At 41.2% G+C, this 21,181-nt stretch overlaps 1 protein-coding gene and 1 pseudogene across 2 annotated transcripts in view; one reads left to right on the top strand and one right to left on the bottom strand.

The window, feature by feature from the left end:
• Window positions 1-21,181, bottom strand: part of Baz1a (bromodomain adjacent to zinc finger domain 1A) — an 82,378-nt gene that overhangs the window by 29,390 nt on the left and 31,807 nt on the right. For both annotated transcript variants that reach the window (XM_036205539.1, XM_036205538.1), the window contains exons 4-11: window positions 15,940-16,041; window positions 12,186-12,273; window positions 8,623-8,757; window positions 5,804-5,903; window positions 5,090-5,256; window positions 4,561-4,656; window positions 3,710-3,848; window positions 2,701-2,847 (exon numbers count right to left, since the gene is read on the bottom strand). In XM_036205539.1, the coding sequence (XP_036061432.1) occupies window positions 2,701-2,847; window positions 3,710-3,848; window positions 4,561-4,656; window positions 5,090-5,256; window positions 5,804-5,903; window positions 8,623-8,757; window positions 12,186-12,273; window positions 15,940-16,041 (974 nt within the window). The remainder of the gene's footprint in view (window positions 1-2,700; window positions 2,848-3,709; window positions 3,849-4,560; window positions 4,657-5,089; window positions 5,257-5,803; window positions 5,904-8,622; window positions 8,758-12,185; window positions 12,274-15,939; window positions 16,042-21,181) is intronic.
• On the top strand, window positions 13,146-13,534 carry LOC118595599 (annotated as a pseudogene).

Raw genomic sequence — 21,181 nt, forward strand, 5'->3', positions numbered from 1 at the left:
GCTTAAACAGCAGCAGCAACAAAAAACTAAAGGCAGGAATATAGGACCTGATATGGTTAGTACAAGATTTTAAAAACTGACAAAATGTCTATAATTTGATATAAAAACAGAGATTCCCAAGGATTAATGAAATTAGATATGGGGAACACTAAAAACAAACAAAACAAAACAAAACAAAACAAAAACAAAAAAAAACCCCAAATAATTAGCTTTTTAACTTTGTTACCTCTTAATATAATATAATATAGTCATTATGGGGTTACAGAGCAGACTGCCTAAACTTGTGATCCATCACATCCCTATTAGCCATGTTTCTTTTAGCTCTGTCTCTGTTTCTTTGCATGGGAAATGAAAAAATATTATCTTCCTCATTTGGGTGATGTGCTTTACATCGCCCACTGTCTCTGTGAAAGGCAGGAAATAACCTTTTTGAATTTGAGTTTTCTCACCATTAATACAAAATCCTATTTTCTTCTGCCCAATTTTGTGTTCATTAGAAACTACAGAAAATACCTTCACAGTAAGGCCAGTTAAGTGGAAGTTTAAAAAAAAAAAAATCAATTCTATCTATCTCACTGCTTTCAGGAAGATTGTAGAGAGCTTTTCTGTTATAGAGATGGGAGAGGAAAGACGGACCATACGTAATCAAGTAGTAACAGCAAAGGGAGGGGGGAGGGGAATGCTGCTGTTTTCCAGTTTCCAACATTTATAATTTCAAACGGAACCTCAATCTGGTATCAAGCATTTACCCGGAGATGGACTCTGTATTTGTATTTCTGTGTCTGAGATTGTTGAAAGACAGGGTTATAGAAAGCACAGACCAGGGGCTGCAGTGGTGGCTCAGCAGTTCAAAGCATCAGCTGCTCTTCCAAAGGACCCCGGTGCAATACCCAGCACCCACGGGGCAGCTACAACTGTCTGTGACTCCAGGGGACCCGACACCCATGGCAAAACACCAATGCACATAAAATAAAAATAAATAAACAAATCAACCTAATTCCTCCCTCCTGTCCATCCCTCATAGTATAAAAAAAAAGAAAGAAAAAGAAAGTATAGACCAAGCAAATCCTGCATAGAAAAACCAGCAACCCAAAGACCAGCAGCTTCTACTTTTTCCCTTTGCATTAACTGATTTTTCACACCATTTCCTTTTCATTCTACTTTCTTTTTGAAAAAATAATTTTCCTTATTATGACATTCCTGTGTGCATGTGTTTACATGTGTAAGAGTGCAGGCATGCATGCATGCAGAGGTCAGAGGACAACGTCTCTGGATGTTGGTTCTGTTTACACACTGGTTCTAAGCATCAGGCCTGCACAGCAAGTGTTTTTATCTGCTACGCTATCTTGCTGGACCCACTTTTCTTTTTGGACTAGAACTTCCAAACTGGCAAAACCTCATCTCTTAAAAGCTGGAACTAAACAGGGCTTTGTCTCGTCATAGCTTTACCACTGACTCTAAGATGTTACTGGCTAATACAACACAATGGCTGTAGACTATTTTCATCTGACTGACTTAATCACCGAAGATGAACAAGGGGGTTGTCATGTTGCTAAACCGCCTTGACCTGGAGAGTACATTTCATTTCAACTCAGACCAGAGTCAGAAGGCAGCAGGGAGCACTAGATACATATCTATCACTACCTTATTAATCCAGGGACTAAGTACAGAACCCAAACCATCTAGGGCCAAAAAAATTACCAGACGGGAGGAAGTCCCATCTTTGTCCACTAACACTCTGCCATTGAGACATCTCCCAGGATGACTTCCTTATTAAGATTTTTTACACACAGAGTGAAGCATTATTTAATCAAGATCCTAGTCCATAATCTCGTGTGGCAGAGTCCACAGAATAATCAATATCTTACATATATAAATGTCAACATTTCCTCTGATTCTGGGAAGTAAACAAAACGGTGAGCATGTTGTTTTATTTGAGAAAAGTCTCACGCATCCCAGGCTGGACTTGAGTCTGGTATTGCCGAGGATGATCCTGCACTTCTGATCCTCCTGCTTCTGCCTCCCAAGTGCTGGCAACACGGGTGTGCTTTCCCATGTCCAGTTTTGAGGGGTGTTGGTGAACCCAGGGTGCTGTGATGCTAGGGGATCATACCCACACATACTGTTTAGAGGCAGTCTACTAAGAAAGTCAAAGGAGATGTGTATCTGAGAATGGACATGGGCTAGACAGCTGGACACCAGTCCAGCGCTCAAAAGACTCCTGGCGTATTTTTAGATGTTTTCTACAAGAAAGTTTTGCTGTGTTAACATACCATATATAGACCCTGGATATTTAAAAGCATAGAATTTAAAGAACAAAATTCCTAGTTCAAACTATCAAGATAATAATTTTCCTCAAATGTCAGTGTGAAAAGTGTCAGATCTACAATAAAATCAGCAATAGTATTGTCGTTGAAAGTAAGTAGGAATGAGAGTTTTACCAACACGGACATCACACAGAAACCAGCCAGGAGATGCTTTTAAATGACAAGGGGAAATATAAAGAAACAAAAAGGAAGGCAACTAACTCAGGGAGACTGTCACAGAGGCTGTTACAGACAACTAATAATGCGCTGCTAGAATACCATGACTTAGTATCAGAAAAACTGAAGACCTATGTTTCCTAACTGCACAAGGAAAGCTCGTTCTGAGATATCATTGTCCCGCACAGTTTACAATGCAATGACGCTGAACTCTGACCTTTGGTGTCGGCACCAGTGACCTGCTCTTTGGCTACTTCCTCCTCTTCTTCAGCCATGGCCTGGAAGATTGCAGTCAGGAAGAAAAAAAGCAATTCACACAGTGGGCCTTCACTGTCATTTCCTACAAGAGCTTCCTCTAACACTTCTGCGAATAAAACGTTTAGAAGAATTTACAGTTCTGGCATGACTGAACACACAACTCCACTGGAAAATAAGAAACATTCACCCAACACCAGTGTGTGCAACTGTCCTCCTGGGGATCTGTTTATGAAAGTGGATCCACCTACTGTCTGAACCAAAATAAATATGGTTTCAACACAGCCAATGCGCTCAAGAACGTCAAATAGCCTTCCTGGACCAAGAGAGCATCTGATTTAAAGCCGAGGCACAACTTTAGCCACACTGAAAACATACACTTTCAGACGGCTGTGGAGATGCACACCTCTTCCTAACATCTGGAGGCAGAGGCAGGACTGCCACAGATGAAGGCAGACTGTTCTCCTAGTCTACACAGCAATTTCTGGGCCAGCAAGAGCTATATAGTAATACTGCCTCAAAAATCAAAATAAACAAACAAAACACACACTTATTCTTATTGTTCTACAGTTCATGAGCGCTATATGGGTGTTGTTTACCCAGGAGTGCAGAGGAGAGGTCATTATCAAGTTTGAATCCTAATACTGTATAGGTACCAAGTGTTTCCTTTCTAATTTGTTTACTTAAAATGCTCTTGATTCCTAAGGCTTCATGCCTTAAAACTAATCTATAAGGAGAAACTGAAAAATCTGAAAGCCCTGTTGGTCAATGTACTCTTATTAAAATAAGAATGTCAATGCAATTCTGTCTTGGAGGCTTTCTACATGCACCTTAAATTTATTGGATAAAAATTTTAAATTTGATTCAAATCCCTCCTTATATTAGATTTCCAACGCCCCTAGGAACTGTGAGAGATGCTTGCTTGTAAAGCTCTGACTGTCACACGGCCGACAGGTAACTTGAGTACTTGCCTAGGGTTACTCCCTCTGGAAACTCATCTTGGAGATCGAAGAGTTCCCCAAATGCATTAAGGAACTCCAAAACCATCAAGGCGTCACCAAAGATCTCGGGAGGGAGCCTGGTCTTCACTGGAGTTGGCTCTGGAAGTTCCTGTAAGGTTAAACAACCCATGGAATGAATATGTGAACCAGGTGCAGGAAAGTTAAAGGAATACATATCCTAACATTCTTTACCTAGTCAAACTGTCCCATGTGCATTAGTGCCTCAGCCCTGGGCAGTTACCACATTTACCTTAGGAACTTAGTTTAACTATACCACAGTCCACAGGAACAAACTATGAGGAAAGGACATTTCCTTTAATGAAAAAAATAACTTTAGGCTGAAGTATATTTCTGACAATCTCCTAGTATATATATATATATATATACACCTTCCAGCATTCTCAGCTAATGAAGACAAACTAACAATGGAACCCAGGGAAGCCAAGAAAGAACATCTGTACAACTGGCTATTTCATGTCAGTTAAACACTACGAAAACATGCTTCTATCAAGAAACAAACATTTCGGCTCAGTGTCTTACAGGCTACAATCTCAGCATGAGTGATACAGACGAAGGAGCTGCAGGTTTCCTGGACTACATAGTGAGGAGACCCATCTCACTGAAGAAAAAAGAAAAAAAATTCACCAAAATCTTTTTCTTGAGATAGGGTCTCAGTATGTAGACCAGGCTGGCCTCAAACTCACAGAGATACATCCACCCGTCTCTGACTCCCAATTAAACGCATGTGTCACCATGCCCAGCTCAGCAAAGCCACATAGAACAAATTAAATACATCTGTGTCAAACACTGCACGTTCATACCTTAAGGTCATCACATTCCATATCTTCTCTGGGTTTACTCCACTGCTTTAAGTATTCCATATATTTTCGCTTTTCTTCACGTAATTTCTCTCTTTCCTAACAAGAAAGGTTAATAAAAATTATTATAAAATATGTATTAGTCAATGTCAACATCACCTGAGAACTGTTAATAAACACGGAAGCTGGGAAGCTCAGCTAGTATAGTGTTTGCCCAGTTATGGATCCTGTGTTGGATCCTTAAACAAGTCTTGGTGGCATACACTTGAAATTCCAGTACCTAGAGTCATCCTTGGTTATATGAGATGCTGTCTCAAAAACAAAAAAACCCTGGAACTGGAGTTACACAGGCATGATTGTGAAGTGTAGAAGCACACAGGAATATGTTGACCTTAAAATATAGTCATTAAAATTTCTGAAGCAAAAGGAGAAAAACTAATTTTTTATCAGGGGTCTAAGTACAGACTCAGAAATGTGAATGCAAATCTGTACTCTATGTAGAATTACAGCTAATGCACACTCAAGTGAATACCTTTTCTCTTTCTATTTTAAGTCTCTCTTTCTCTTCTTTTTTCTTCAGTCGCTCTTCTTCTACAATTTTCTTCAATTCTTCCCTCTTTTTCTCTTTATCTTCCTTTTCTTTTTTTCTTGCTTCCAAAGCATCAGCTTTTTCTCGCTTTAGTTTAGCCTTTTCAAAAGCTGTTGGGAGGGTCAAATTTAAAACCATATACAGGCAAACAGACATTTTTTGTTTGTTTAGCTGGTAGATAATGGATTAAAGAGTAAGCTACCCACACCAGAGCAAACACACCCTGCCTTTGAAAGCACAGGGACTGGATCATGTACAGAGAATGGCGATCAAGTAATCCACTTGTAAGATACGTATTCATCAGGAATTCTCATGTGAACAAGCTCCAGATGCACCGTCAAGCTGGGAGGCAGTGTTGTAAAGGCTATGTGACTCAAGATACAACAGCCTCCAACAGCTTCTAAATCCTGAAACCACTTCAGCTCAATCTAGCATTAAATAGTCTACTAGGGAATAGGATATACTTTGAGGAGATGAGAAGTCTCATTCAGAAAAGAAACAAAGAAAAAGGCAGTTATCTGGGGAAGGGGCTTACACTTCAAATTAAAAATACATATCTATCTATCTCATTCAGGAATATTCTTCTTCACTGGGTCCAGAGAGAGAAATGTTCTTTTTTCACCTTGAACAATGTTTGGGGAGAAGGTTCAAACTCACCTAGTGCCTTCATTTCTTCTTGTTTCCAAAGCTTGTCTCTGTCTTTGGTGGCTTTGCTCCGACACCCTACAATAGTCTGTTTACTAGCAATGCTGTTTTCCTAAAGAGTAAATAAGCCAAGAAACAAGTGGTAAGTCACACTATGTAAACTGATGGTCTGCCAAGGCCGCCTCGTAAGAAACAAAGAGTATCAAAAGCCCCTACCATGACTTGCCGGTGTAGCTCAGGGGTAGAGTACCTGCCTAGCACATAAAGCATCCCAAAGCCCTGGGTTCAAATGCCCAGCCTGGCAAAAAACAACAAAACTCACACCAATTATACCTTCCCCCAGCCCCCCAGACAGGGTTTCTCTGTGTAGCCCTGACTGGCCTGGAACTCACTCTGTAGACCAGGCTGGCCTCGAACTCACAGAGATCTGCCTGCCTCTGCCTCCTGAGTGCTGGGATTAAATGTGTGCACTGCCAGCACCTAGCCAACTATACCTTTTTAAAATACTAGAATGAGTTCTGCTTTTACTATAATCATAGTAATATGCAGAACATGAGTCAATCTCAACACTTACATAAATTAGAAAAATATCGAACACTATGTAATATATCAAGAGCCAAAAAAAAAAAAAAAAAAAAATAGGGCTGGAGAGATGGCTCAGAGGTTAAGAGCACCGACTGCTCTTCCAAAGGTCCTGAGTTCAATTCTGAGCAACCACATGGTGGCTCACAACCATCTGTAATGAGATCTGGTGCCCTCTTCTGTATATGTAATAAATAAATAAATCTTTAAAAAATATACATTAGAAAAATCCTCAAGATTACTTTATAAACTAGATGATGTAAACATCAAATATGAAAGACACATCAGAAGAATTTTTTTGTGGTCAATATTAAGCAATGCCAAATTTTTATTTTATTTTGGGGCAGGATTCTTGCTATATAGCTCCTTTGCTGGCCTGGAACTTTCTATACAGGCCAGGTTAGCCTCAGACTTGCTGCAATCACCCTGCCTCTCCCTTGCACCACACTCGGCTCCTTAATATGCATTTATTACTTCATACCATAATGTAACAAAACATCACAATTCTCTGTAATATCTGAGTACTCGCTACGGTAGACCAGTGCTAAATCACATTATTGTTAAACAGGATAGACTTGGGCCATTCCCTCATGGGGAAGGGAATTTGTCAGGGAAGTCAGATCTTTTTTTTTTTTTAAACATTTATTTATTTATTATGTACACAGAAGAGGGCGCCAGATCTCATTACAGATGGTTGTGAGCCACCATGTGGTTGCTGGGAATTGAACTCAGGACCTCTGGAAGAACAGTCGGTGCTCTTAACCTCTGAGCCATCCCTCCAGCCCAGAAGTCAGATCTTAAGGAGTATAAACTATGAGAAAGGATTTAACAGCTAAAGTGCAATATTCTAAAGGAATGCCTTCCAAATATGGCTAAATTCTAGTGGAAATTCCAAATAGCTGAGAAATCCAAGCAAAGTAATTAACTGGCCACTATGCTGAAGGTTATCCGGAAGCAGGAGGAACAGCTTTCACCTACAACGACAGGACAAAGAACTCCAGAGGGACAGGAACAAGAAAGGACAGGAGAACCCTCCGCTGGAGCCTTTCAGCAGGGACAGGGAAGATCTGCCTGCGTCGTCTTTTACAGCACAGGCAGCTGAGCTAACACTCAATACTCCCAAGCTAGTGTTAGAAGCGTGGAAGCTGGCCGGTGAACCATCCAGAATTAGCGACAGGAAAGAACAGACCAGCACGGACAGAATGAGGGAAGGAACTGCACACTATTAGTTTGCCCACTTGCAGACACTTTCAGAGTGTCTTGAGTTGGGGAATGACAACAACCAGATGAAGGAAAATTCTTTACTGCTAAAAGAAATAACGGCAAATTGGGAAGTAAGCACAGAACTGACTCGTTTTTCATCTCACACTGCCCTTCTTTCCACTCTAAAAGAAGACTGACCTTGCATTCTGTCTCATTACATACCGAGTCAGCAGTAAACTGCAGTGTGCTTGGGTCTAGGCCACCACTTTTGGTTTAAAGTCTACTTTCAGTAACTACATAAACAAACTGGATATTATTATAGAAAAAGAATATTAGAACCATTTGATTTACAAAGTGCAGCCTCAAGAACACACATTCTGCCTCACTGCTCACTATTTCGCTCTGTACATTTACAGATCTGCTATGCTCCAAGAACTACCAACCCTCTGGAATGAATGCTCTGAGTCTCTTATAACTGTGTGTGCCTGGAGACCCCTTCCCACCCTTGTGCCCTATGTCTTAGCCACTGTTCCAGGCAGGAAACATGGGAGCATGCAGGTACTCTGCAAGAGTAGCTGAGAGCCTTGTCCAGATCCATAGGCACAGACACAGACATGGGCCTGGCCTGGCTTTGGAAACCTTAGTCACCAGTCCCTGATGAGAAAGCATTCAAATAGATGAGCCTAGAAGGGCCATTCCTCTCCAAACCCCATACTGAGAACTTGTCTGTGTAATTCAGGCTCCCTTCAAGTCCTCTAGCCAGACCGGCTCTGGATACTTCACTCTATTTGGTTTTTCCTAGTAATGGCCTGTACACTTGTTCCTACCTTGCTATGAAATCTGTCTCCTGAGAACATTTAAATCATACTGAAAACTTCATAAATTTTAATGCTGAGCAGCTGTCAAGGGAGCATGCATTCAAATTTTCTTATATGAACTAAACAGTTATTCTTACAGGTACAGGTGTAACAGGAATCAAATATGTCCTTGATTGGAAATGGTGTTTTATTAACAGCTAAAGGGTAGTTTGGCCTTTTTGCACCTACCTGACCAAGAGATATTCGTTTGGGAGGTCTTCCTCTCCGTCTGTTAGCAGGACTGAAGATAAATGTCGGTGGATCATCGGGGAAGAAGTAAGAAAAATCTTGTTCTGCTATGTTGTATGTTGAAAGAGATGACGCCTTCATTAAAAAGACACAAGGTATAGTGACAAGACATTAGTGGACTGAATACAGTATTGCTCAAGTGTCGTACAACCACTATTAATGCTGTTGAAGACTAGCCATTAGGTAGTTGTTCATGTGATCCTTTTCTACTTAATAATTCATCAGAAAGGAAACTTATTAAAGTTGACCATGAACCGAGTACTGTGACACATGGCTGTAATCCCCGAATTTACAGGGTAAGACAAGAGGATCAGGAGCTCAAGGTCATTCTTGGCAGAACAGGTTTAAGGTCGATTACAAGAGACTCAGTCTAACAAAAACACAACCTTGCCACAAAATAACAATGTTTCTACAGATTTTTGAATACCAAAAGCTATTTCAATATAATCTGTTTTTTAGATTTATTTTATTTTTAATGTTGGTGTTGGTGTGTGTGTGTGTGTGTGTGTGTGTGTGTGTGTGTGTGTGAGAAACACCTATGTGGGCAGGTGCCCTTACTGGATCTCTGAGCTTGAGTTATATATAAGCAGTTATAAATACTCAATGTGGTGCTGGGAACCAAATTTGGGTCCTCTACCAGAGCAGTAATTGCTAATTAGCTCTTAACAGTCTCTATAGACACTATTTATGTTTTGTTTTGATCAGTTTTGTCTAAGTTTTTCTCTATTTTTCTTTCTTATCTATCTACCTATATCTATCTATCTGGGATAGGGACTCACTACTATGTGGCTCTGAGTAACCTTGACTTGCTATTTAGACTAGGCTGGGTCTTGAATTCAGGCATTAGCTTGCCTCTGCCTCTTGAGTGTTGCAATTATCGATACCATCATGCTGGCTTTAAAATATTCAAGTCATACACTTGACATTTAAAAATCCCTGTATTTTGTTTTTACTTAGCACATAATAATTGCATATTACTTATGAAACACAGTATGATGCTTCAATACATACACACACACACACACATACACACACACACACACACACACATATATTAGACAGTCTCTGGGAAGTCCATTCTGCCTCAGTCTCCTCAGTTGGAGTGCTACCACCTGCCTCACCAGGAAAGCTTTCTCAACCATTTTTCAACTACAGAACATTTGAATTCTTTTTTCAGGGCTGGAAAGTGACTTAAATAATTTATATATTAAAGCAAATTGGTCTCAATAAAGTAGAAATATAAATTTCTATCAAGTTTCAAATAAATAAAATTAAGAAAATCTTACATAGTTGTTTGGTTCTAAGGTATTTGCCAAATTTCAGAATTACCTTTTATAGTGTATCTTAAAATTTGTTTAGAACAATTTTTAGAGCATTTGACCCCAGACTTTTTGCTAATTTGGATTAATGGACAGATTATAATTTTTTTACCTCAAAGAAAAAGGCCATTCACAGAAATGTCTCAGAAAAGCAAAGATACAAAAATGTCAGTATTAGTAAAACAGGAAGGGTTCTACTAAACAATTTCCTTTTTTTAAAAGATTTTATTTATTTATTACGTATACAGAAGAGGGTGCCAGATCTCATTACAGACGGTTGAGAGCCACCATATGGTTGCTGGGAATTGAACTCAGGACCTCTGAGCCATCTCTCCAGCCCAACAATTTCCGTCTTATTGGTAGAACACAGTTCTAGCATCTAAAACCTTGTTGATTCTGACCATGCTGGTAAATCAGGACCCGCTACATTTTTACACTAGACTCTACTGAAAGGATCATTTGTGATCCTACCTAACTCTGGGTACACATGAGTACCAGAGTCGTTTCTTCATAAATACAGGATGATAATGCTTTATTGGAAATGCCTAGAGCCTAAGTATTTCAGATTCTTAAAGGCATTTTTTAATGTCTGCAAATGTACAAGGTATCTTGGGGGGATGTAACCTAAGTCTGAAAGTGAAATTCATTTATACAGGCCGTTTTTTGTTTTAAAAAAAGAGTATCAAGCGGGGGTTGGGGGTGGGGTAGGGTGGGGGGGGTGGCGGCGGATGCCTTTTTTTCTTTTTCTTTTTTAAATTTATTTACTTTTATTTTATGCACATTGGTGTTTTGCCATGGGTGTTGGGTCCCCTGGAACTGGGATTACAGACAGTTGAGAGCTGCCATGTGGATGCTAGGAATTGAACCTGGGTCCTCTGGGAGAACAGTCAGTGCTCTTAACCACTGAGCCATGTCTCCAGGCCCCCCCCTTTTTTTGGCACACGCCTTTAATCCCAGCACTCCGGAGGCAGAGCCAGAGGGATTTCTGTGAGTTTGAGGCCATCCTGGTCTACAGAGCGAGATCCAAGACAGGCACCAAAACCACACAGAGAAAAACAAACAAAAAACAAAACCTCTGGAATCCTCCTTTCTCTGCCTCCAACCACATACTGGGGCAGGGATACATACTGCCACATTTGGTCATTCCTGGGTGCTGAATTTCTGAACTCAGGATCTTTTTCTTTTTTGGTTTTTTGAGACAGGGTTTCTGTGTAGCCCTGGCTGTCCTGGAACTCACTGAGACCCGAGTGCTGGGGTCAAAAAGGCGTGCACCACCTCTACCCATGGAACTCGCTCGGGCTCCCGGTTCTCAGCAGCACAGTAGCAATTTACTCAGATCACCCAACTTCCCTTCCCAACAGGCTTTTTTAAAATAAAGTCTCGATGTTTCAGACTGGCCTCAAAATGACGATCTTTCTTCCTCTGTCTCAAGTGCTGGAATTACTGGCACATACTACCATGTTTTACTCTCTTTTTGACTTTTTATTTGATGCACAATGGAAAGTTTCTAAAATCTGGACTTTCAGGACTGAGGATGCAGTTCAGTTGCTAAATGCTTGCTTAGACTGCATAAAGCCAGCAAGCAATTCAATCCCCAGCTCCGCATATGACACATGCAATAACACAGCACTTCGGAGGAAGGCCAGCCGCGGACACAGAAAACTTTCTTCTCCCTCTTAATGGCCATTAGGAAAATCTAATCTTGGGCTTAGCATTTGGTCTAGGGTGCCTCTGAGCTGTCTCACTTCAGCACCTAACTGAGTGTCCTTCTGAATCCATCCGCTCTCAGTTAACTCACACACAACTTCCCAAGTTCTGTCACATTTATCTAATTAAAAAGTGGCAGGAACTGAGCCACCTAATAATTCTAAAAATAATACCCAATTCAAAAAAAAAAAAAAACAAAAACAAAAACAAAAAACCAAAAAAACAAATACAAAACACTTTGTTTAAAGGGTACTAAAAATTAGCTCCACAGACAAAATGAGAGTGATTCTGGTCATCTTTGAAATATCATTCTTGCTGGGGTTAGGGATTTAGCTCAGTGGTAGAGTGCCCTGGGTTGAGTCCTCAGCTCTGGGGGGAAAATACTGAAATGTCATTTTGGCAATGTTACAAATTTATACAGCACTATACAATTGTTTTTTATTTCTTCCCAATAAATAATTTCACTATTCTCCTTACCTTAATTTTAATGACTCCATCTTGTGGTTCACAGTGTTGTTTCAGAAAAAGCTTTAGTTTATCTCGAGAAAATAGGTGTTTTCTCCGGCTGATGTGGGAAAAAAAAGGGTAGAATTAGTACTAATGATTTAGAACTCCGTAATCACTATACATTGAAAACACCTCTATTGATTCTGTGGGTTTCACATTGTCCACATCTTCCCATCCCCTCACATCTGCCCCCAGTCCTTGCAACCTCCTCTCCAAAACAAAGCCAAATCTAAAAGAGAAACCCAAACCAAACTAAACAAAGAAAAAGAGAGAGAAGAATCTTGTCCTGGAGGCTGCAGTGGCCCGCTGAGTCTCACAGTTCACCCTTTAGTCCATTTGTCTTTACTTCCTAGTTAAAGCATGGCATTTAAGCCCAGGAAAGGTCTCACACAGGGCAAGAGTCATCCTCCAAAGGTGTTTAGTAGACCTTACTAGAGACTCTACACAGAAAGGGATTCTTCTGCCAGAACTCAGACAACCTGAGTGGATCAATTACAATTGTAATTTTCCTCAAAAGCAACACTAGCAGCAATGGACACAGCAAACAAAACCAAACAGTCGAAAACATCCTCACTGAGGATCTAATTCAGCGGCTAAGGTGCTCACCACACAGACATGTGGACTGAGTGTAGTAGCACGCACTTGCACACTTGTAATCTCGGTGCAGAAGTCAGAGTCAGGAGGATCTCTGGGAGCTTGATGGCTAGCCAATCTAGATAATTGGTGAGGCCCTGTGATTCCCAAGTGAAAGTCCATCTCAAAAAGCAAAATGGGGCAGATGTAAGCCAATGCTCCCTTTTCTGCACAGCCGCCAAGATGGCTGAAGTGGAGAAGCGGACCTTCCCAAGTTCGCCTACCGCGGTGTAGACCTGGACCAATTTCTCCAGCACCTTTTTACTTTCATTTATCTTTTATCAAAGCCCACACAAAATGTCCCGTGAGGGGCTGATGCGGACGTACAGCGTCCCTCAGAGGGACGCCTGAACCGTGGCCAGCGGCGGAAGCAGCACTCCAGGCCGAGAAAGGCCAAGGAGGAGGCTCGGCTCATGAAGAAAGAAGCCTGAGCTGGTGAAGACCCACTTGAGGGACTTGATCATGCTGCCCGAGGTAGTAGGAAGCATGCTGGGCGTGAACAACGGCAAGACCTTCAACCAGGTGGAAACCAAACCAGAGACGATAGGCCACGACCTGGTGAATTCTCCATCCCCTACAAGCCCATGAAACACAGCTGGCCTCAGTGCCGCCCTCTCCGCCCACTTAATCCTCAAGTAGCTGTGGCCAATAAAATCTCAAATCTTAAAAAAAGCAAAAAGGGGTAGGAAAGATCAGGTAAGGGCACTCAAAACCAACCATAACAACCCAAGTTTGATTCCCAGAACCAACACGGTAGAAGGAAAGAACCCACTCCCTGACAACCCCCCCCCAACACCCAAGCGGCATGGGCCACATAGAGACCATTGCTGCTTGACAAAGTTCCAGCGTTAACAGACAACACCTTTTTACTTTCATTTTTAATGATTCTCACTATTAATGCCTTTCCCTCTGGGAAATTTTGTGTGGGCTTTGATAAAAGATAATGTGTACAATGGTAGACTCTCTAAACAAATAGTTCTTTGTGGAAAAAAATCTCCTCCATCATGAAACCAGGAATTCCACTGTGCCTGCCTAATTACACCAAGAACAGGGAAATCAGAGAATTACTGGACACAGCTGACTGACCCCGGGGATGAAATGCCTACAATCCAGAGCCTGAGGCCCAATAAGGGCAAGCGTTCAGTTAATAGAAGTCAGAATGGTTCTATATAGTGGGAAAAGACTAAGACATCAGGACCTTCCCTTTTGGGAGTGTTAGGAGGAACACAGGCCCTCATATCAAGACTAACTATAGTAGAGTCTGGCTCCAGAAGAAGTCCTTTTCGAAAGGTCAGGCATTGGGATAAGGGTCTCTATTCCCTTGGGGGTTGAGGAAAGTTCCTGCTTGATAAAGCAGTTACTCTTATCTCTGGCAAGAGGATTTGTGGCCCTTCATTAACATAAGACTGGTACCTATTGTCAAGGTCAAGGCTAGCTTCCTCAACCCCTGATCTCAAGCCCCGTGTCTCCCTTTTAATCCTATGTGCAACTATACAGTATAATACAGTGTAATCTCTTCTCAATTAAAGCTGCTGGCAGCCATGCCCATTCACTCCCCCTCCACACACATCCTCTATAGGACCCGAGGCCCCTGCAGGTCTTTGGCACCCTAGGGTTTTAGGTTACACACTAGACAATAAAGAACTGCAGGCGGCTAAGTAAAGCTGGGACTGGGAGAGGTGGTTCTCCCCAGGGAAGAGCAAACTAACTGGTTGTCCAGCGCCCAAGTGTCAGTCCTGAACGCACCCATACAAGTAAGACATATGGACTCAACACAGTTGTATTTAGGAATATGTGTATATACAAAATGTATAGAATAAAAATTAATGGGAAAAAGAGACCATTAGTTGAAGGAGAGTGGGGAGGGGTGCATGGGAGGGAGAAGGAAGGGGGAAAGAATAATAAAAAGCAGGAGCAGAGAAGGCTCCTGAGGAATGATACCCAAGTTGATTTCTGGCCTCCTCATATATACAAGTACACACCCCCACAACTACACCCTACACAAGCTAAAGAATACAATAAACAATCGACAAGTAACTGAATTGAACAGGTCCTTGAAGAAATACAAATGGCCAATATACATGAAAAAAATGATCAACCAACTTGCCCATCATGAAAATGCATATTAACCAAGAAAGAATGGCTACCATCAAGAAAACAAAACAAGCCGGGCGGTGGTGGTGCACGCCTTTAATCCCAGCACTGGGGAAGCAGAGCCAGGCAGATCTCTGTGAGTTTGAGGCCAGCCTGGTCTACAGAGTAAGATCCAGGACAGGCACCAAAACTACACAGAGAAACCCTGTCTCGAAAACAAAAAACAAAACAAAAAGAGGGAATGTATTGTTCTTGCAGAGGACTCAGGTTTGGTTGTCAGTACTCAGGTCAATTGGCTCACAGTTGCCTGTATCTAACACCCAGTTTCTGGGTGATCTAACACTCTGGCATCCATGAGCATCTGCAGGAATGTACACATGCCCCACACAGACACACATAATTAATAGAAGTATTTAAACATAGAATGCACGGGCAGTCATGGTGCTGTACTCTTTAAGCACAGGCAAGCAGATCTCTGAGTTTGCGTTAAGACCCGTCTGGTTACACAGAGTTCCAGGCCTGTCAGAACTACACAGTGATACCCTGTCCCCCACCCAAAAACAACAGCAACCCCCCAAAATCCCCAAACCACACTTTACAAAGGAAACAAACACTAGTGAACAGGTGTGTGTGTGTGTGTGTGTGTGTGTGTGTGTGTGTAAATGAATGTACCCACAAGTGGAAGAGGAAGGGGCCAGTGTGGGAAGCAAGGGAGGAAAGTGAGATGATACAAAGAACATGATGCACATACACAAATTGGCAAAGTGACTTATATTCTGTATAATAGATATCTACTAATGAAGTCCTTAATTCATTAGCTTGGAAATGATTTGGAATTAATAATTCAAACCAGGAGCGCAGGTTCATTTTATTACTACTTGATACAAAAACAAACACTTATTTGAAAAAGAGAATCAATCATTTGCAACATTACCCACTCATTCTAAATAAAGACTTCTCTCACTTAGATGCCTAAGAAGAAAACATTGAGTTTTACCTGATCTGTGTTGCTTTCACGACAGCAGACTCATACATTTCCTTTTTAGTGGGCTGCACCTTGTACCTGAATAGTAAGGGATCAACTGCATCTTTTTTCTTCCTAAAAAGAAGAGGGGACACACCCAAATCAGTTAATCATTTAAGAACATGAGATTCTTGAAGCTTTACTTCTTTGCACACTATAGTAATAGAATCTTTCTTTCTCTTTTGAAGCAGGGTCTCAATATTTAGCTCACAGGACAGGCCTCCAAGTACTGGAATTGAAGATAAGCCCTACTACACCAGCTATGATATAATCTTATGTAGTTTTATTTATTTATTTGCTTGTTTTTTCGACACAGGGTTTCTCTGTGTAGCTTTTGGAGCCTATCCTGGAACTCGCTCTACAGACTAGGCTGGCCTGGAACTCAGAGATCCACCTCCTCTGCCTCACGAGTGTTGGAGTTAAAGGCTCGAACCACCACCTCCCAGCATGGTTTTATTTTAAGATTTTTATAAATTAGATAGCCTTTCACACTGTATTAGCCAAAACACTACTAGGCATATTTTAACCTTAGGTAGGCATTTTAATTATTCATTCAATAAAATTTCCTTGAGTGAATAAAGTAGTTAGAAATGAAAAATAAGTACTTAGTACTGCTCAGCTGATTAGGATTTACATATAAAAATTACACACACACACTCTCACACACACACACAGACACACACACACACACACACTCACACACATACATACACTCACACACACTCACACACACACACACACACACACACACATTTTTTTTTTTTTTTTTTTGAGACAAGGTCTCAGATAATTTGGGCTGGCTTTGAACTCATTCAATAGTTGAGGATAACCCAGAACTCACGACACTGAGTGACTGAGTGAGGGTAACTTTGAACTAACTCCTGGCCTTCTTGCCTTCAGGCTCCCCGTGGTAGATTACAGGCATGTGCCACCACTCCCAGTTTATCTGTGGTTAGGGACTGAACACAGGTCTTCACACAGGCTAGGTAAAAGTATTCTGCCAACTGAGCTATACCAAGCCCCTATGTTAAAAAAATGTGGAGGAAAAAGTGAAGACAGATAAAGAGAAGGTGGCAGAGTGGCAGGCTATGCTGTCTGCAGTCCCAGCACTGGGAACTAGAAGGTATGAGGATCAGAACTCCAGTGTCATCCTTAGCTCCACTGGAAGCTGCAAGCTAGCTTGGATATCAAAAATGAAAAAAAGTACGTTTCTTGGAATTGCTTTTAACTTTCTTCATAGGAGCAAGCCTGGGTCTGGTGGGTTAGGCCTGAAACCAAGTTATCCAGGAGGCTAAAGCAGATCAAGGCTACAATTGAGTCAAGGCCATCTTGGGCAATTTAGTGAGATCCTGTCTCAAAATAAAAATAAAAAGGGGATGGAAGCATAGGTCCGTGGTAGCTAGAATACCTGTCTAGTTCAGGCACACGTACAAATGGCAAACAGTACAGTTAATCCTCACTCCAACTAACTTCTCACTAAGCTTTAAAGGTGAGGTGTATGTACTCATTCACCACTCACTCAGTAATTGAAAGTATAGAGTATACCAGATACTATTATTATAATAATAAAAGTCAGTTAATCCAAGCACTTTGGAGGCAGTGGTAGGAGGTCAGCTTGCTCTATAGAGCAAGTTCCAGGGAAACCCTGTCTTGAAAAACCAAAAATGAAATAAAATACAAGATATAAACAAGCAAGAAAAAAAAAAAAAAAGCCACTACCTTCTATGGACAGTGACACTTGATCAGCTGACCAGGTAGGCCTTCCAGTAAGTTCGAATTTAAAGAGCTGTGTTTGTGGTAATGATGGTGAGGGAGTGAGGAACAACCCAGGAGTAAATCTAAGAAAAAGGAGTTTAGAGGAAGAAAGAATACTGAAGAACCTGAGGTCAAAGTGGGCATATTTAGCACAGGATGCAGGATCACAAGGAGAAAGAAGAATCATTTAGTCAGAGGAGGTGAATAATAAATAGTTAATGAGGCTTTGCCGTGGCCCTTTCATAAAACTTCCTTTGGGACACAAATAAGCACGTCATTCTTTCTAAGGAAGTATGATCACCAGAGACCAACAGAAATGCTTCCTATTATATGAACTAACCAAACAGGAAGAATACAGAACTCCATTTGAATTACTTCCTCTCTTGCTACACCATGCCTAGGTCTACACAGAGGAGAAATTTATTAGTATATCTCAATAGTAGCTGTCAGCCCACCACGTCACTACCAGCAAGGAAAATGATCTTTGTGGAGGGCCCCCAAACAGCTTGACCACACAGCCGCCATGACAGGCTTAGGGGCCTAGACACAGCTTCTGTGAATGGCTTACTGGCAGGCAACACCCAGATCCAGGAAAAGCCTTAAACTGATACCACCCAAGGGATCCACCCAGGGATGAGGAAGTACCTGACATCCCAAACATTCCAACCATTAGATAAGGTGGCCAGGTGTCCTTGAGCCTAGCACTCAACTATTTTTGTTTTACAGATACCCCTAGACAATTGTCAGCCAATCTCCTGAACTCTGGAAATCCCCTCACCGCAACCTGTGCTATGATAAAAAACCCCACCCCACCTGAGCTCGGAGCTCTCTGCTCTGACCGCTGTGTCAGACAGACAGAGGGACCAAGCTCTGGAGCTTGAAATAAAGGCTCTTTGCTTTTACATGCAGGATTCGGTCCCCTTGATGTGGGCATAACAATCTTGTGAACTGATCTTGTATAGTAACATGCTAACACCAGACATGGTGTTATAAGTTATGGTGTTAAATCACTGATCCAGCCTGCTCTATCAGGGGATTCAATCAACCACTCAAAAGTATTTGGCCCAGGAGAGCTGGCACACTCCTGTAATCTCAGCACTCGGAGGCTGAGGCAAGTGCTGAGCTCTGAGTTTGAGACCACATAAGGAGACCCTGTCTCCAAAAAACAAGTATTTGGGGGGCATCTGTACTAAGCATACAGAAAGTTTTTCTCTACCACTATCCTCTAAACAGTACAGTACAAAGCCTACTTAACACAGCATTTGCATTGCATTTGAAATTATAAGTAATCTATAGATGATTATACATGTATATGCAAACACTGTGCCACTTTGTATCAGGAGCTTTGAGTGAGCATCTGCAGACTTCTTTATTTGAGAAGCGTGGTAGTGAGTTCCTGGAAGAAATCTTCCATGGATACTGGTGATAGTTTATTGTATTAATTCACAACAAAATAAAAAATGTCTTTCTCTCTCACATATACATTCTAACAAATAGCAATTTATTTATATTTGATAAAGGATAAAATTTCAATGGACTAGAAATACCCCCCCCCAAATCTACTGTATTTTCAATATAAAATTTTCTATTTAAGAAATTATCAAGGAGGTAGGGGATTTAGCTCGGTGGTAGAGCGCTTGCCTAGCAAGTGCAAGGCCCTGGGTTCATCCTCAGCTCCAAAAAAAAAAAGGAAGGGAGGGAGGAAGGAAGAGAAATAAATAGATAAATAAATAACAAGAAATGATCAAGTTATGTTCACAACTCTCTTCTGCAACAAGATCCTATAGGATACTCTTTCAGTATAGACAGCTATTTACAGTGAATGACACACACATATGGATTATATTAGTGTTTACCTCAACTTAGATATTAAACTTTCATACATCAAACTACAAAGAAACAATCAGGATCCCTTCTTCATCTCTGCTGAGATGGCTTAACAGATAAAGGTGGTTGCCGTCAAGCCTGACTTCAGCACCCAAGACCCACATGGAAGGAAAGAACCGACTGTGAAAGCAGTCCTCTGTTTTACATGCATACATGCACATGACACTCTTTCTCCCTCTTTCAATAAAACCCTCATCACTGTACCAGGCCAGTTACCATGACAGCCAGGTTATATTACATAAAAGGAATTCAATGAATGTAAAATTTTGAAATAAATTAGGCATGGTGAAGCATGTGTTTAACTCCAGTATTCAGAAGGCAGAGGCAGGAGGTGATATGAAGTCACAACATGCCCACACGGTTGGGCTTGCCCAGAGGACTGCCTAGTTATTTCCGGTTCAAAATAGCCATTTCCAGGTCAAAACATCTCGTGTGACTAGGACTCCATGGCTCTGCATGGTTTCGTAAAGCGCGTGCAGTCATGTAATCTACACGCATGTATGGAGTAGCCACATGCATTCCTATACGCATGCGCAGCCCACTCTTTAAAAAGCTGGCGCCATTTTGCACAGGTCTCCTCTCTCTCTTGTCCTCTTATCCCTTGTGTTTCACACAGGCCTGTCACGTCTTCTATCCTCTCTCAATAAAAACTCTTCTGTGGTCTTGTCTCGCAGGGTAAGAGCGCCAAACTAACTAACAGGAGGATGGCAAGTCTGGACCCAGACTGATTAAGTTTGAGGGAGCTTGGGCTAACATAGCAAGATCCTCTCTCAAAAAAAGAAAATTATACACAGACATATATATTATTTGTATAGAAATATTATTATATTTTTACACATGTATATTAACAAGTGTGAATTATATTTTCATCCAGAGGTTCTGAAATAATTATCTTTCCTTGTAGTCCTGCAATTGTTACCAGCACAGGAAATAATACTCAAAATATACTCTATACAGCATGTCTGACCAGGATTACAATTTTTTTCAACATATTTCAACTTTAAATGCTATCTGTTTAGAGATGGCCCCACTGATTCAGGCAACAGTTTAGGGGCTGGATACCTCTGCAGCTGAGCACTGGCTGCTCCTGGAACAGACCCAGATCAATTCCTAGCACACACATATAGGCTCACAACCATCTGTATACCCCAGTTCCAGGGAACCCAATACCTTCTTCCAGCTTCCAAAGGCACCAACCAGGCACACACATTGCACGCACAGACAAAAACATATACACATAAAATAAAAATTTAGGGTTGGGGATTTAGCTCAGTGGTAGAGCACTTGCCTAGCAAGCGCAAGGCCCTGGGTTCGATCCTCAGCTCAAAAATATAAAATAAAATAAAAATTTAAAAAGAAAGTTAGACAGCTTTATCATATAGGAGAGTACATTAGAAATGGTCTAAACCTAACCTAACTAAACTATCTTGAAATCATCAGAATAAATTTACCCATACTTGCCACACCTTACTCTGTGAATATTTTAGGCAAGATTGTCTATCAGTTTAGTTCAGTTTTCAGAGATTGTGCTTATAGACAAATTTCAGCATTTGGCTACTGACAGAACCATTAG

This window comes from Onychomys torridus, chromosome 14, assembly GCF_903995425.1.
Source record: "Onychomys torridus chromosome 14, mOncTor1.1, whole genome shotgun sequence".
In the NCBI taxonomy this organism is placed as follows: domain Eukaryota; kingdom Metazoa; phylum Chordata; class Mammalia; order Rodentia; family Cricetidae; genus Onychomys; species Onychomys torridus.